This window comes from Notamacropus eugenii, chromosome 2 (genome assembly GCF_028372415.1).
Source record: "Notamacropus eugenii isolate mMacEug1 chromosome 2, mMacEug1.pri_v2, whole genome shotgun sequence".
In the NCBI taxonomy this organism is placed as follows: Eukaryota; Metazoa; Chordata; class Mammalia; order Diprotodontia; family Macropodidae; genus Notamacropus; species Notamacropus eugenii.
In genome coordinates, this window is record NC_092873.1 from 403,967,942 (window position 1) to 403,985,932 (window position 17,991).

At 36.2% G+C, this 17,991-nt stretch overlaps 1 protein-coding gene and 1 pseudogene across 7 annotated transcripts in view; one reads left to right on the plus strand and one right to left on the minus strand.

Moving 5' to 3' along the window:
- Positions 1-17,991, minus strand: part of CEP170 (centrosomal protein 170) — a 173,699-nt gene that overhangs the window by 66,208 nt on the left and 89,500 nt on the right. For 6 of the 7 annotated variants that reach the window (XM_072647598.1, XM_072647597.1, XM_072647596.1 and 3 more), the window contains exons 8-10: positions 16,955-17,434; positions 1,754-1,920; positions 1,274-1,567 (exon numbers count right to left, since the gene is read on the minus strand). In XM_072647598.1, the coding sequence (XP_072503699.1) occupies positions 1,274-1,567; positions 1,754-1,920; positions 16,955-17,434 (941 nt within the window). The remainder of the gene's footprint in view (positions 1-1,273; positions 1,568-1,753; positions 1,921-16,954; positions 17,435-17,991) is intronic. The other variant, XM_072647599.1, reaches the window with a different exon arrangement.
- On the plus strand, positions 6,599-6,907 carry LOC140529164 (non-histone chromosomal protein HMG-14 pseudogene; annotated as a pseudogene).

The following is a 17,991-nucleotide window of genomic DNA, read 5'->3' on the forward strand; positions in this document are numbered from 1 at the left end:
TAGAGGAAAATATCAACACTTAAATTTAACCTTTTTAAGAAGTATAAGAATGTACAGCATATCATCAAAGTGTCTTACTAAACTTTAATCAATTTTTGGATTCTATTTTGTGCTTTATTACATTTTAAAAAGTCAAAGTTTTCCTTTTAAAAATGAAAAAGAGAAATTAGGGATTTTCTTAAAATAAATTAGAAAGCAAATAATAATTTACCCCTTAAAAAACTCATAGACTGCCATGACTCATTTTTCAGTCCTATAAACAATTTCCATGATAACATTTACATCTTTGTGTTTCTTTTATAATGAAATCAACAACTAGAGATGACTTAAGTATTAAACTCAACCTCCTAATACAGCAATAAGTAGAAGATTGTTGCATCCTCTTTAAACTTTATAAAAACACTAAAAAAGAAATGAACAAAGAAAACAGAAATATTTTGGCTAGATCGGTAACATTTAAAAGCAATTCTAAGAAGTAGATGAGTAATTATGAAGCCTCTATAGCTGAATTTAGTTCCCCAAAAAAAAATTTGCTAAAGAAGTAACTAGGTGGCACAGTGCATAGAGTATTGGACTTGTGGTCAGGAAGATGAGTTCATATCCTGCCTCAGACATCTAACTACTTGTGTAACCCTGAGCAAGTCTTTTAACCTGTCTCAATCTCAGTTTCCTCATCCATTAAATGAGGAAAATGATAGCAGAGACTTCATAGGGTTGTGAGGATCAGATGAAATAATATACATAAAATGTTTTGCAAACTTCAAAGCGCTACAGAAATGCTAGGCATTATTATCATTATTATTCTTATTGATTTTTTGGTAACTCATAAAGCATTAATAAATGGAAAGGAAGAAAACAAGATTTAGAAAAAGCAGTTGAAAACAGGACATTTATAACTTATCTAAATGAAAACAGGAAGTATAAATATATGTTTAAAAATCATTGGCTGAGTTTCCCGTATTTACAAAATTATTATCTCTATCATCCCCATTAGCCATGAGGGCTAATGGCACAATTTACACCATCATTCAATTGTAGGCTCCAATAGTTTAACCTCAAATAAACAATTTACATATGAAAATTCAGGCAACTAGAACTCCACAGGTATTAACTAAATCAGAATTCAATCTAGAATCATTGTCAAGTTTTGGAACTGTTTGTCAAGATATAAAGCATTAATACCACAGTCTACAATGTGAATACTCTTAATTTAACTCCAGTAATTCAAAAATCTGCAATTAAAAAAATCTTTTTTGTATTTTCAATTGCATACCTTGTCAATCATTTTTCGAGCTTCTACTTCTTCACTGTTGGGATTTTCCAGTTCAATGGTGTAGGTGCCCTTGTCACTCTGGTCGTCATCATTGTCCTTTTCAGAAGCAGCAGAAACAGGCTGAATTTTTAACTTTTTATCCATCTCTTGGTTTGGTCTATGCCCAAGACTGCCTGAACTTCTTAACAATGCAGTTTGTAGGAAGGGTAATGACACTGATGGCTCTTCTGATTTCTGTTTTAATAGTTTCCCATGTGGAACACCATGCCCTGCTCTGTGGCGCGCAGAGCTAGTCTGTAAAGAAAAAGAAACCACTTTGGCATCTGCTGATGTAGGTTTTGATTTCTCAAGTTTTGTATGTGGTGTTGAATAAGGAGTTTCCTGACACAAGGCTCCTGCACTTTGAGTAAAGGAATATGACCGCCTTTTTCTGGGATTGTCTTCATCAAAGAATTCAATCATAAAAGCAGTTTGACTTACAACAACTTGTTCTTGATGTTTTTCTGTAGACTGGGCCTTCTGATGTAGCTTTTTCTGTTCTGAATGGTGACGCCTTAAATGTTCCTCAAGAACTGCTCGCTTGCTACAATGCCTGTGTGCTCCAGCATTTTCTGAATCACTCTGTGTGCCATCATCATGTTTGTTACCTATTGACACAAAAGAAAAACATACCATGATGCTGAGATGGGAACAAAAAATCACAAATACACCACACAAAACAGATATCAAAGTCTTGGTTCTTTACTTTGATTTTATCCAAGGTGTCTATGTTCCCTTCAATAACAGGCTAGGTATACTTCCCTCAAGCTTAATACTTATGATATTCTAGTTTCTATTAGCCAACAATAAAGTATATTTTATAAACATATCAGGAATAAGTCAGTACAAATTATTTACTTTTCACCTAAACTTCACCACTATAAATCCTTAATCTTGATTTACTAAAAAACAAAACAAAAACCTAGTACCACATTATCTGTATTATTTTGTATTTACAACTACAGAAAATAAGCACCCCTCTCTGCTTAAAGCCTGAGACTATTTAAGCAATCAAAAATTTGATCCTAACAGTACTAAGGAGAAATGAAAGGAAAAACTGGGTGATCACACAGAAATGATGCTCTGACAAATACCTTATGAGAATAATAGGACTTCAATGTTTTTTTTTTAAAAGCTAAAGTTAAGCATATCTACTGAACAACAAACATGGAAAATTTATGATACTGTTTAGAACTATGTATAATAGATGTCAAAGTACTTTTTATTAAGAAAAGGAAGCCAAGTGTCATAGTAGAATGTTACTTGAATTCAAATCCTGTCTCAGACTTTAGTTATATGACTCTCAACAAATCACAACCTACTGACCTCAGTTTCCTCACCTATAAAATGAGGATAATAATTAGCAACTAGTTTTCAGGGTTGTTACAAGGATCAAATGATAACATAACACAAGTAATGTGATTTGAAAACATTATAATGCCATAAACATACTAGCTAATATTATCAACATTATTATTATCATTACTATTTTTCTTTACAAACTATAGCAAGTAATGATAAATTACAAAATGAAAATGCAGCAATTCAATTAAACATATTTAAAATTTACTTTAGTGGAGTACTGGAGCCAGGTCATACCAGCTCCAAAGAACCAATTTTCAATGTGAATATTTACGCCTCAGAAATCAACAAACAGTATAAATCAAGGTTTGATTTATTGTTTGGTTGATTGTCTAGACTTAAGAAAACGATGGGGAAAATGTTACTAATGCAGATTAAACTTAAAAGTATATTGTGCATTCATTTTTCCCCCGGAGAGTCAGTTGTTAAACATTTACCAACATACTCCTGGTTAATTTTATCCTTCCAGAAAGTTTGAAAACTAATTTGCAGAACACTCACAACAAATTTTAGCTCACAGAGTAAAAGTAATCTTGGATGACATTAAAAGAAATATACTGTGCAAGATTAAGGTATATCAACCATAGTGACACCATACCCAAAAAGATCAGTTTTTGGACACCACATTTTTTAAAAAGTCATAGTAAGTCAACAGGTATTTATTAAGTTCTTACTGTGTGCCAGACACTGTGTAAGTGCTCAGAATATAAAGAAAAGAAAAACGCTTCAAGGAGTTCACATTCTATTGTTGTACTGAAAGTTAGGTACGGCATAAGTGAGGAATAATCTCAAAGTAAAGGCACGAGAGGGAGCATGGCGGTGCGAAGGAGACTGGGGAAGACTGACAAAAACCTCCTATATATTAGGGGGGATTTGACTGAGACTTGAAGTCAGTGAAATTAAGGGAATTAAGAGGTAGGAGGAGAAAGGATATTCGAGAAATGAAGAACAGAGCAGGGAGATGAAGTATGTGAGGAATGACAAGAAAGTCAATAACACTGAATTCTAAAGTTTGTGGAAGAGAAAAAAGAAGAAGATGACTGGAAAGGTAAAGAGAGTTTTAAATGGAGAGCTTTAAAAGCCAAAAATAAGATTTCCTGTTTGACCTTGGAGATTATAGAGAGACAAAGGAGTTTACTGAGTAGGGGAAGACACCGTGAAGCCTATACTTTTAGGAAGAACACTTTGGAGATAATGTCAAAGACTTTAGAGTTGTTAATGAGGATGAGGACTGAAAAGAGACTATTAGGTGTGACAATTAAGAGATTACTGGTAACTTTAGGGAAAGCTGTTTCAGTTGAATAATGAGGTTGGATGCCCAGAGAGGGGACACTGATTGTAGATAGCTTTCTCAAAGAGTTTAGCCAAAAATGTATATGAAGTGTAGAATGAAATGTAATGGTGATGATCTGATCATGTGAATTTTTTTTTAAGGTTTATGGGGGTCAGGGAGTTAGAAAAGCAGGAGCATGTATATAGATGGATGGATAGATGTATGAATGGATGGATGGATGAATGAATGGACAGATAGACAGAGAGAGACAGAGAGACAGACAGATAGAAAGATAGATAGCACCCAGAGTTGGATAACCAGGATGGTGAAAACTCTCAAGATCATAAAATATGAGAACTAAAGGAATTTTGGGGGGAAATGGCATACAGAATACTCAAGGAAAGAAGAAGATCTCACGGTCAGTCCCTTGACTGACCTTCTCTTTCTCTTTACTCCAGTCTCTGATTACGTATTCCTTATTCTGTTCAAGGCTAATTCCTTGTGTGATCCCATCCCTTTCCATCTACTCTGGCAGATACAGGGGTAGGGAAGCTGCAACCTCAAGGCCACATGAGGCCTCCCAGGTCCTTACGTGCAGTATTTTGACTGAGTTCAAGTTTAACAGAACAAATCTTTTTATTAAGGGGATTTGTTCCGTGCAGTTTGGATTCAGTTAAAGGACTGCACAGAGGAGGCCTTGAGACTGCAGATTCCCCACCCGTGGATATGGATTTGTTGCCTTCAATTCTTCCTTTCCTCAGTTAAAATTCTAGAAAAGGTTATGTATACTTATTGCCTTCATCTTCTCACTCACTTTTCAGCCCTTTGCAATTATGATTTGTGATTTTGGCACTCAAATGGAACTGATCTCTCAAAAGTAACCAATGATTTCTCACAATTGCCAACTCTAATGGTCTTTTCTCATGTACTCGTCTTCCTTGTCCTCTGCAACAGTGGACAGTGGTTACCACTCTACCCCCTGTGTATAGTCTCTATTTTCACAAAAAGTTTGTAAATAATCTTCTCTGCCAAAACACCATTCATACCAAGGACCCTAACTCTGAGTGTATTCCAAGGCTCTTTCCTAGACTCTCTTCTCCTAACAGGATCTCTTAAAGATTTCATTGGCTTCCAAGAGTTTAATAATTCTCTTTATGCTGACATCACTAAGATATAAATATCCAGTCTTCAGTCTCTCTCCTGAGCTTAAGTCCCATATCAATAACTCAGTATGTCCAAAACTGAATTATCTTTCCCTCCAAATTATCCCTTCTACCAAATTTCTTTCTTTCTGCTCAAGGCACCACCATGTTCCAGTCAACCAAGTTTATAACTTTGGCAAGTTTATAACTTTGATTCTTCTTCCCGTTCACTCATAATATATACTCAACTAGCTGATAAATCTTGACACAGGTACATTTCTCATGTCTATCACCTATCCCTCCCCATGCAGTTGCAATGCTTGATTTCAGGTCCTTATGGTCTCTTGCCTGGACCACTGCCATGCCCCACTCAGAACTAATCATGTTACTTCTCGATTCAATAAATCAATGGCTCCCTAATTTACCTAGGATCTTTTTCTTTGCATTAAGAACCCTTTTACAACCTACTCCCAACCACCCTTTATATCATTATTGCATGATACTTCTTTTCATGCATATTTTGGCCTAGTCAAACTGATCTTTTACCATTCTTCAAAAACAACACTTCATCTGGTATCTATGTGATTTTGCAGCAATGGTCCCCAATGCCTGGAATGCACTCCCTCACCTCCACAGCTTAGAATTCTTGATTTTCTTTAATTCTTGATTCAAATAATGCCTTCTACATAAACTCTGTACTGATCTTTCCAACTGCTGGTTCTTTTCCTTAAAAACTGTTATTATTTGGTTGTCTCAGTCGTGTCGTAATCTTTGTGACGTCATTTGGGCTTTTCTTGGCAAAGATAATGGAGTGGTTTGCCACTTCCTTCTCCAGTTCATTTTACAGATGAGGAAACTGAGGCAAACAGGATTCAATGACTTGCCCAGGGTCACATTGCTACTAAGTGTCTGAAGCCAGATTTGAACTCAGGAAGATGAGTCTTCCTCCTGACTCCAGGCCCAGCACTCTATCTACTCAGTCACCTAGCTGTCCATCCTTAAAAATTATTGTGTATCAATTTTCAATATAGTTTGTTTTCCTATGTACATTCATACATGCAAACGTACATGCTGTCTTCCTTGGTTACACTATATGCTCCTTTGTATCCTGAGTGCTGGCACATGACATACATACTTTGCTTTTTTTTTTTTTTTGGTGACAGCTCTTTCCAGTATTTGCAGGGCTGTTATGTGAAAGAAAAACTAGACTGGGCCTCAAACAGAACTAGAAGTAACAGTTATAAATTATAAGGAGTTAAAGTTAGGCTTGATATAAAGAAAAACTTTCCAATAGCTAGAGATATTCAAAATTAGAATAGGCTGATATATATCTCAGACTGCTCCAGCTGCAGGTCCTCTCAGTTCAGCGGTGCGAGGAGGAGCATCGAGGTCCAGGAGCCCTGCTGGAGAAGTACCTCCCGCCACTGTGGCCCTTTCCCTCCAACTTGTCGACCCATTGGTGCTCGCCCGTTTGTGGGGAGAGGGAGCCAATCCACCCTCGCAGCCAAGATGCCCAAGAGGAAGGTCAACTCTGAAGAAGGGGAAGTAAGGAAGGAGCTCAAGAGAAGGTCAGCTAGATTGTCAGCTAAACCAGTCCTTGCAACAGTTGAACCTAAGCCCAAAAAGACAGATGGAAAAAATAAATCTGAGGACAAAAAAGTTCACACAAAAGTAAAAAAAGGAGCAAAAGGAAAACAAGCAGAAGCTACTAACCAAGAAGAGAATAAAGATGATTTGCCTGCAGAAAATGGAGAAATTAAAAATGAAGAGATTCCAGTCTCTGATTCAGCAGGAGAGAAAGAAACCAAATCTGAATAACATCTTATACCATGTGTTTTAACAATTGTCCCTATTACCTCCCTTCTTGTACAATTCAGAGGAATATTTTTATCAACTATTTTGTAAATGCCAGTTTTTTAGCAGCTCTAGAAACACATTTTTAAGAAGGAGGCAATCCCACCTCATTACATTAATTTTTTAAAACATTTAGATAAATGTTAGCCAGTCTAAAGTGGCTTTATTTATATTCCTGTTTAAAGAGGTGAAATCATGTGCTGGTTGTCAGTTTGGTTTGTTGTTTATTTGTTTTAATACAACCAGAAATTAGTAGAATGTTGACTAGTATGGTTTTGTGTGTCTTGTGCATAGACTTAACATCCATAGGCAGTTTTGACATTTTAAATGAAGCACAGATAGTAATTTGGAGTTGTGACCATGAATTTTAAAGCTTTTATTTTAATCTGTATCTATCTCATCTTTAGGTACAATTGTTTCCTAAATAAAACTGCTCCCTGCTGTTGGATCTCCCTTTCAAAATTGTACACTATCTGTGACATTGTCATCTCTGTTAGTGGTGGTACAATTTTTTTCCAGTAACTTCGTTAATGTGCTTTAAAAGACTGGAAAATCTGTATAATGAGTATAGTTTTATCAAATACAGAATTAATGGAACTTTGCTTTGTTAAAAACCAAATACTTTATCCATATTCAGGATGCTGGTATTTGGTAACCTCTTTTTAGGGAGAGTTGCCTCCAAACTTAAGAGTAAGAAAGTCACTGGAATAACAGTTCAGAAAAAGATTACAACTACATAGTTTTTAGACTTTTCTAGCATTTTTAAATGTACAATTTATTCATAGTGTCTATGTACTGATTACCAAATTAACTAATAAAATCTTGATTATAAAAGAAAAAAATTAGAATAGGCTGCTTTGGGGGGCAGTGGATTTCTCCTCAGTGAAATTCTTCAAGCAAAGATTGGTTGACCACTTGTCAGTTATATTGCACTGGGGATTTCTTGTGCAGCTATGAACTGAACTTGAAAGTACCTCAAGTCCCTTTCAACTCTGAGATTCTGTGATTCTATGAAATATATTTCAACTGGTTTTCACATTCATTTACATCCTTATTTTCTCATATAAAGAGAAATCACGATAATACTTATATGTATACTACATGATAATTCTGAATCCAAGTCAATTTCTTAACTGAAAATAAAAAAAAATTATGTAAGATTAAGAGTTATATATAATACTACCATTAATTAACATTTACCCAGTTATATATAGCACTACTATCAATTAACATTTACTGAATCCATTTTTCAAATATCTAAGCATGTCCCTGATTTTTAAAAAATTCTTGTAAACCTTCACAAACTCTTTTTAACTCTTTATGCTCTGTTACCCTAGGAATATCCTTTTGGTAAAAGGTCTAACTTCCTAGAAGGAAGGAGATTTTGAACTATCTATGTTCCTATGATATATAAACATGTGCCTGAGAACTTTATGGGTACATGACATTGTACTAGGAAAAATCAATTCGAGGATCTGTTTCTGTCCACTTTATAGAGTGTCGTCAGAATGAATCTGACTTCTTGGAACATCAAGCTGATATTTCTAACAGTGGTCTAAAATATCATGGTAAATAATAGTCACTATAAATTAATTCATACTTCCCTGATGTGAAATTTTATGCATGTTATTTGACCTTTCACTGATTCAGCATGCTCATAAACCAAATCTCAATTACATGCCAAAAAGGATAAAGAAATAATCTAATACTACCTTGCTTCAGTGTGAAAGCATAGTGAAGTTAAAAGATATTTTGGATATATGTAGAACTTTGCAGCAAATCACAGTTTAAATCAGGGATGAAGAACCTGAGGCCTCAAGGTCACATGTGGCCCTCTAGGTCCTTAAGTTTGGCCCTTTGAGTCCAAGTTTTACAGAACAAATCCTTTGATTAAGGGGATTGGTTCTGTGAAATTTGGACTCAGTCAAAAGGCTACACCCAAGGACCTAGAAGGACACACATGGCCTTGAGATCACAAGTTCCCCAGCCCTGGCAATAACCTCTTTTGGCGAAGATTGTGAATCTAGTCCATAATTTCCAGAACTAAACTTGTTGCCCAAATATCTTACTATCACAAACACCCTAGGATATTTGTTCACTAATTTTGGTACAATATATTTTTAATGATAAAAACCTCAGGTGCAAATCTGGAAGGCCCACAGAGAACAGAATTCTCTGTAGAGGACCAGATTCTAAGAAGTTAGTCTCACAATTACTCAGTGCTCTGAAAAACTGGCTTCTGATAACATACTTAGCAGGTATGAAAGGAGGGGAAAGAGATGGTACATAGGAGTAAAACAATTCAGAAAAAGAAAGGGTAAACAAAGAAAGAAGAAAAGCAATTAGAAATCACAGATGGGGAGCCAAAGAAAATCAATGGCAGCTGAATAAAATAGGGAAATAATGATTTATGAAAGTGTTCTAATGTCTATAAAGTACCTTCTCCAAAGGAAAGGTGATGACTAAGACTCAGATAATGAAACAAATATGTAAATCTTCAATATAGTGATTATTCGGAAAGTACTGTGGAACCAAAATATTTAAGATGATTAATGATATTGTTGAGTAGTACCCTCTCCCTCTGGATATTCTCTCAAGGTTTTCCTCTTATGTGACTGCTCCATAGCAAGTCTTTTGTTGGAGCTTCTTCAGTACCATACATACCTCTTACCCATGGGCATACCCCAAAGCTTTGTCCGAGATCCTCTTCTTACTCTATACTTCCTTCTCTTGGTGATCTCATCAGCCTCCAAATATGTAATTATCACTTGTATGCAGATGACGCCCAGATTCATAAACCCAGGCTCAGTCTCTTTCCTAAGCTCTAGCACCACATTACCAACTACTTACTGGACACTTCAAACTTAATATTCCAGGGAAGCTAAAACCTAATAGGCCCAAAACAAAACTAAGTATCTTTCTTCCTAAACCCTCTCCTGTACCAAATTTTCCTATTTCTGTTGAATGCTCCACTGCTCTTTTAGTCACCAAGTTCCTAATTCAGCCACCTCAGAGGCAACCTCTCACTTTACTTCTGGAGAAAATGAGGCCCTGGGCAGGGGAGGGGGCAGGTAAGTGACTTGTTTAAGGTCACAAAAGGAAAAAAAGTTTCAGAGGCTTTTAATCCAGATTCTGTGACTCCAGAGCCAATGTTCTTTCTGCTGTACCACAAGGTCTCTCAAAACTAAGATCTCAAAGTAAACTCTGAATTCAAAGTCCAGAGTATCAAGCATCATAGGTAGAATTCTAACGATGGTATTGCACCACTCAGTGAGCTCTAGTAAGGGTCTCTATTGCCTCTAAGATAAAATATAATTTCCTGTTTAACTTTTAAAACCCTTTGCACCCTGTCTCCCTCCTGATGTTTCTAGCCTCCTTATTCATCATTCCCCTCCTGTGCTCTGCCTCCTCTCTCAGTTCCCCTTCCATCACACTCCACCATCTCCATGCCTCTGCTCTAACTTTCCTCAGGGGAAAGTCCTAGATATCATGGGATCCCTACTTTCCTTCAAGACTCTGCTCAGTTACTACTTTAAGGATGAAGCCTCTTCTGAGCCCCTCAACTGTTAATGTCTTCTCTTCCCTGACTACTTTCTATTTATCATATGTAAACATATATTGTCTTTCTTGATACAATGTTAAATCCTTTTGGGGATTTCAATTTTTGTCCCTAGCATATAGCACAGAGCCTGGTTTATAGTAGGCACTTCATAAATGCTTATTGATTGAAGGAAAAAACAAAACTCAAAGGGAAAACAGAAATCAAACAAAATCTACCAGCACAACAATATAATTAAGGAAGAACATGAAACTTTATAATTGATATCACTGCTTGAAAAATATGCCCCATCATAAGAACGGAAAATAATTACTTGAACTAGTGAAATTTTATTTTTTCCTATGCTTTTTCAAAATGACAACTGTAAAGAGATAAGATAATTTTTGTCTTTAAATCAAGACTGTGTGCAGTGTGGTAGAAAACATCCTGGAATGGAGTCAGCAAGATATGGGCTCAAATCTCAGCTTTACCAGTGACTATGGGCAGGCAGGTCATTGAATCTCTTCTGACCTTCAATTAAAGTGACATTGAAAATGGGAGCTATTATCTAGTCCATCTATCTCATTTAAATATAAGGAAACCGACAGGTCATAGAGCTTTATAGTTGCATAGTAACTAGAATTTAGGCCTTTCAGTCTAGTGCTCTCTTCACCACATCTTATTGTTTCCTCTAACAATTAAGTTTGTCAGGTTTGTAGCAACAACAACTACATTTTTTTTTTTTTTAGAATACAAGATACTGGGGAGGAGCCAAGATGGCGGAGTAGAAAGATACACATATGCTAGCTCCGAACCCACCGCCCATAAAATACCTGTAAAGAAGAACTCCCAACAAATTCTGGAGCAGCAGAAGTCACAGAACAATGGAGTGGAGGAGATTTCTGTTCCAGAGAGCCCTGAAAACCTCTCACAAAAGGTCCTTCGCACTGCGGACCTGGAGCCCAGCCCAGCCCTGCCTTGGCCGCGAGGCACTGAGAGGAGCAGATCTGAGCAGTCGTCAGGAACAGAATCTCCAGCGACTGCTCAGATCCCTCCACCCACAGGCTCCAAAGGTCGGTGAGAGAGTCTCTTTGGCTGGCCGAGAGGGGAGTGGGGTGTCTCCATAACTCAGGCCCCCTTGGGAGGCAGCAGTGGAGGCAGCAGAAGACAAGGGCTCCCAAAGCAGGCAGGAGCTCAGATCCATTGTTGGAGGTTTCCCCATAAAACCTCTGAGGGAACTGAGCCCCGTGAGGTGGCCCTGCTCCCATCCGAGCAGCTGAACTTAATCTCACACTGAATAGTAGCCCCAACCCTGCCCAAAGCCTTGAGGCTGGGAATCTGTATTTGAATCTCAGACCCCAAGCCTGGCTGGGCAGATCTGGAGATGTGGTGCGTGTGGAGAGGACACTCAGAAGTCAAGTAACTGGCTGAGAAAATGCCTAGAAAAGGGAAAAAAAATAAGACCATAGAAGGTTACTTTCTTGGTGAACAGGTGTCTCCTCCCATCCTTTCTGATGAGGAAGAACAATGCTTACCATCAGGGAAAGACATAGAAATCAAGGCTTCTGTATCCCAAACATCCAAAATAAATATTCAATGGGCTCAGGCCATGGAAGAGCTCAAAAAGGATTTTGAAAATCAAGTTAGAGAAGTGGAAGAAAAACTAGGAAGAGAAAGGAGAGAGATGCAAGAAAAGCATGAAAAGCAGGTCAATACCCTGCTAAAGGAGACCCAAAAAAATGCTGAAGAAAATAACACCTTGAAAAATAGGCTAACTCAACTGGCAAAAGAGGTTCAAAAAGCCAATGAGGACAAGAATGCTTTCAAAAGCAGAATTAGCCAAATGGAAAAGGAGGTTCAAAAGCTCACTGAAGAAAATAATTCTTTCAAAATTAGAATAGAACAGATGGAGGCTAATGACTTTATGAGAAACCAAGAAATCACAAAACAAAACCAAAAGAATGAAAAAATGGAAATAAGGTGAAATATCTCATTGGAAAAACAACTGACCTGGAAAATAGATCCAGGAGAGACAATTTAAAAATTATGAGACTACCTGAAAGCCATGATCAAAAAAAGAGCCTAGACATCATCTTTCATGAAATTATCAAAGAAAACTGCCCTGAGATTCTAGAACCAGAGGGCAAAATAAGTATTCAAGGAATCCACAGATCACCGCCTGAAAGAGATCCAAAAAGAGAAACTCCTAGGAACATTGTGGCCAAATTCCAGAGTTCCCAGGTCAAGGAGAAAATATTGCAAGCAGCTAGAAAGAAACAATTCAAGTACTGTGGGAATACAATCAGGATAACACAAGATCTAGCAGCTTCTACATTAAGGGATCAAAGGGCATGGAATAGGATATTCCAGAAGTCAAAGGAACTAGGAACTAAAACCAAGAATCACCTACCCAGCAAAACTGAGTATAATACTTCAGGGGAAAAAATGGTCTTCCAGTGAAATCAAGGACTTTCAAGCATTCTTGATGAAAAGACCAGAGCTGAAAAGAAAATCTGACCTTCAAACACAAGAATGAAGAGAAGCATGAAAAGGTAAACAGCAAAGAGAAGTCAAAAGGGTCTTTACTAAAGTTGAACTATTTACATTCCTACATGGAAAGACAATATTTGTAACTCTTGAAACTTTTCAGTATCTGGGTAGTTGGTGGGATTACATACACACGCACACACGCACACGCACACACACACACAGAGCACAGAGTGAATGGAATAGGATGGGATCATATCTTAAAAAAATGAAATTAAGGGATGAGAGAGAAATATGTTGGGAGGAGAAAGGGAGAAATGGAATGGGGCAAATTATCTCTCATAAAAGAGACAGGCAAAAGACTTTTTAGTGGAGGGAAAAAGAGGAGAGGTGAGAGAAAAACATGAAGTTTACTCTCATCACAGTCCACTAAAGGAAGGAATAAAATGCACACTCATTTTGGTATGAAAACCGATCTTACACTACAGGAAAGTGGGGGAGAAGGGGATAAGCATGGTAGGGGGGATGATGGAAGGGAGGGCAATGGGAGGAGGGAACAATTTGAAGTCAACACTCTTGGGGAGGGACAGGATCAAAAGAGAGAATAGAAGCAATGGGGGGCAGGATAGGATGGAGGGAAATATAGTTAGTCTTACACAACACGACTATTATGGAAGTCATTTGCAAAACTACACACATATGGCCTATATTGAATTGCTTGCCTTCCCAAAGGGAATGGGTGGGGAGGGAGGGATGAAGAGAAGTTGGAAGTCAAAGTTTGAGGAACAACTGTCGAGTACTGTTCTTGCTACTAGGAAATAAGAAATACACGTAATAGGGTATAGAAAGTTATCTGGCCCTACAGGACAAATGAGAAGATGGGGACAAGGGAAGGGAGGGATGATAGAAGAGAGGGCAGATTGGTGATAAGGGAAATCAGAATGCTCAGTGTTTTGGAGTGGGGGAGGGGACAAATGGGGAGAAAATTTGGAACCCAAAATTTTGTGAAAATAAATGTTAAAAGTTAAATAAATAAATTTTAAAAAAAAGAATACAAGATACTATATTAAAAATGAAAAAAAAAGTTTTGTCTCAGTACCATGATTAGAAATACTTATTTTACAGAATGAAGGTCTCTTTTGGCAACCCAAAAAACATACCTGTTGTCAGGTAACTCAATAATTCAGTGGTTTCCTGACCATCAAAATGCTGCTAAAACACAAATTCAATGTGTCTTACAGAATATTCCTTTATAAAGTAAAAAGAAAAAACCTTATTAATGTACTTCCTCTTGTTATCTCCTATTATAACAGGTACTTGTTCACATGTCTGACTTTTTGTCTTTATTCAACTCAGTATGTGCTACGAATCATCTCTAACAAAATTTCCTAAAGGTAAATTATCTATTTCCTTTTAATGGAAAATTAATTGTAATGATTAACCTTTCACCTCAGAATATTATTAAATAGGGTTTTGTTATATATCAATTAATAGCCCTCTTCCAAAAAAAAAAGCTTATTAGTAAGCACTTACATAAGAATGATAAGAGAATAAGAACTGAACTTCATGGGGGTAAGGGGGGGAATCATTATGAGCTTTGGAAGACAAGATGTGTACTCCTAAGTCAAATGGGAATTCCTTTCACTGAACACTTCCTCATGAACTGTTAGCACCAAAAGCAATAAATGAGTTTCTTTAAAATTATCCTCCTAATTTTCCTTTCTAGTCTTTCCCCTTCAAGACAACTTGTGGCCTTGATACTAGCTAGAAAGCAGATGTGCTCACAGCTATCCCTTAGATTAACTGAGTCTTAAAGTTCTAGTAATAAAAGAAATTAACTCCCCATGGATACAGAATAAAACTAAACTGTCAATTGTTATTTCTTCACTCTGCCACTTAAGCTTTGACAGTGATTTTATGCTGGGTAATTACATAATTCAGTAGTTTAAGTTATGCCTTTCTAAATTAAAGATCTAATCAAGAATAATTTTAAAAGTTGGTAAAAGCAACAGAGATGATAACCCCGACAATATTACTACTTTGTATTTACCACATATACATACTTAATAATGTCTCATCTTGTCAACACCATCACAAAGTGAATTTTCTAGATGACTGACACTTACTATTTGAAGCTATATTTTAAAAATATACTTTAATGAAAAATCTTCTAAAATACGTCCACACAATGATATCATAGTAAAAACTAGATGCTAAATGTAATTAGCCTTTAATTGATGGATCAAAGTCATAATTATGAACTTTATTTTAGTGTTTCTGTAATTTATTTATGCCATGGGTCAAGTCACTGAAGATTTAGCAAGATAATTTAAAAGGGAACCAAATTATCTTATAAAAATACACAGTTCTGAATGACAAAGTCATGAAGCATTTCAGATATTTATGATCTTTCTCGTACTTTGACCTCATATAAAATTTTTTTTTGCTCCTTTCATGTACTTAACAAGTACTGAATTAGTTGTTCATGTATCAGGTCCTCATTACTAGATGAGGACAGTGACCTATTCTCTAAATGTTGTATCTCTTCTAGCACCTAGCATGGTGCTAGGCACTTAACTAGGTACTCGATAAATATTTGAATTCAGTTTTGCCTCTCTTTATATCCTCAGTGCTGCGCACAATGTATTGCAAATAGAAGACGCCTGATAAGAAGACACCTTGACTTGGATGTGAGTCAGTCTTATGTTACAAAAAAAAAAAGTGACAAAACAGGCTCCAATTCTTCCATCAAATAATTGGCAGAACTCCAACTGACAACATTTAGAGTCCTGGTTAATCTTACCTGATAGTGAAAGTAAAATTATAGTTCATTATGAATACCAAAATACAGTAGGATAAACACAACGTATTATAAAACTAATATATTATTTTCCAATAATATTCAAGACACTTAAAGATGATTTTAGAAATAAAAATCAGAGCAGTTAAAAGCTCTAGTTAATCCTAAATAGTTTTTATTTTGTAAAAGTATAAGTAGCAAAACCAAGAAATAATCAATTGGATAATTTGAATGATTTATGCCTGCACTTCTGATATAAAAATATACCCATCTCTGACTAATTATTATACTTATAAAACATGAGAAGCATGTCACAAACATTCTAATATGTGATTCTTTGCCCAAGAATTTAATGTTAAAAATAAGTAATATGTAATATTTGTATTTCCATATAACTGATTTTAATATCTGAAAATAATATTATATAGTACTGTCATTTTTTAAAATGTGAAATTTTTCTTCTATGTCAAAATTATTTAAAATCTCATCCAAAGTCTAGATAGACGTTTTGATAAAACTATCATAGTAGCATTTAATTCTGCTTACATCCTTGATTTCCATCATTTCAACTTAATATTACATATAATTTTGTTTTCTGTGAAACATATTACAAAATATTTTGCTTCTGATGGGAGATAAAGAAGTATATTTCATGACATAAAAGTCAACTTATACCAACAATCTGATTTTCACAAGAAAATGGACAGCATGGAACAGTGGAGAGAGTGCTCGTTTCAGAGTCTTGAGATCTGGGTTCAAGTTCCAATTCTCAGTCTTAATGATGCTTAACCTTGGATAAGTAACAACTTCTAATTTTCCCTCTGTCAACTCCCTAACATTTTAAGTTGAAGAATAGTCACTGATCTGATTTAGTGAAAGAAGTTTCCTTCCAGGATATACCAATGAAGTCATAGGACCAGACCTCCCCCACCTTTTCTCCATCCCTCCCCCTAAAAAATAAGGAAAACAGAAAGAAAAGAAAGGAACAAGTAAATGAAGGTACACTGTTATTCACAGAATAAAGTTGGATGATGACTGCTTCCTGTTTTTTATATGTTAAATAGAATTAATTGAACACCATTATCTACCATATAATAAGTCACACAATAATACACAGCATGCTTACTGCAAGATCATTTAATTTTCTTTACCACAAAATAAGAACTGAAATGATCATTAACTTTACCTTTCAACCTTTTCAAGTAAACTGGAACATCACTTTTAATACTTTTGGAGTCCTCCTCTGTTCCTTCCCAAATCATTCGAGGAGGATTATTCTGTGCCAGCCAGTCAGCAACTTTGTTTTCTGGTGCCATCATTCCACTTTGAATCCCAGGAATATCCTGAGTACCTGAAGGAGAGGACTTCTTCGACTTATGGCGCTGATCAGGAGTAAATTTTGTCACATGGTCTCTAATAGTTACTTTGCCAGGAGCATTATCATCAAATTCAATGGTAAATGAAGCATGCCCTGCACCTGCTGCATGGGAGCTTTGTATATCTTTTGTTGGGATTTCATGAATAGTGCTCTCTGTTATTTGTGATGGTTGCTGGAATTCTTTTGTAGGGATCTCAAAATAACTTGGTTCCCTACAGAAAGGATAAAGCACTTCTTCATTTGCAGTTGCAGATTGCTCGTCAACTTGCTTGGCATTTGTGCTGCATCCTAGTGAGAAAAATAAAAGAAAATTCAAAATATTGGGGAATTTCAGGGGAATTTACAGTGAATCCTGATAAAGGTCACTTACCCCTAAAACCAAAAGACAAGGAACTGGAATAGAAGGTCTGAGCATATGAACTCAGGAGTAGTCTTCAAACTGGAAAGCGAACAATATTGAAGAAAGATGAAACCTGTCTGTAAGCATGCCAAAGTGGGTGAATGCTTACTTATGGATTTATCAAAGCCTACACTATATCCAGTTTTAGGTAAGAGTATATGCACTGTTAAGTAAGAGGCATAAGATAACAAAAGTAAGAAAAACTGGCAAAGAATGGGTATTTCATTGTTAACCTTATGCTTGTTTTTTCATCTCTGAAAAATACCATAGAATTGAACTGAAGTTTTCAATCTAGATGAAGAATGTTGCTTAATGACTTTGTTCTTGGCATAAAATTAAAAAGCAGGGATTTTCTAATAAAGAGTGAGAGAGATCTTTGTGAAATATTTATGTGCAGAAGTAAATACAAAGTCCAGTAGAATTTCATACAGGCATGAGAACTAAA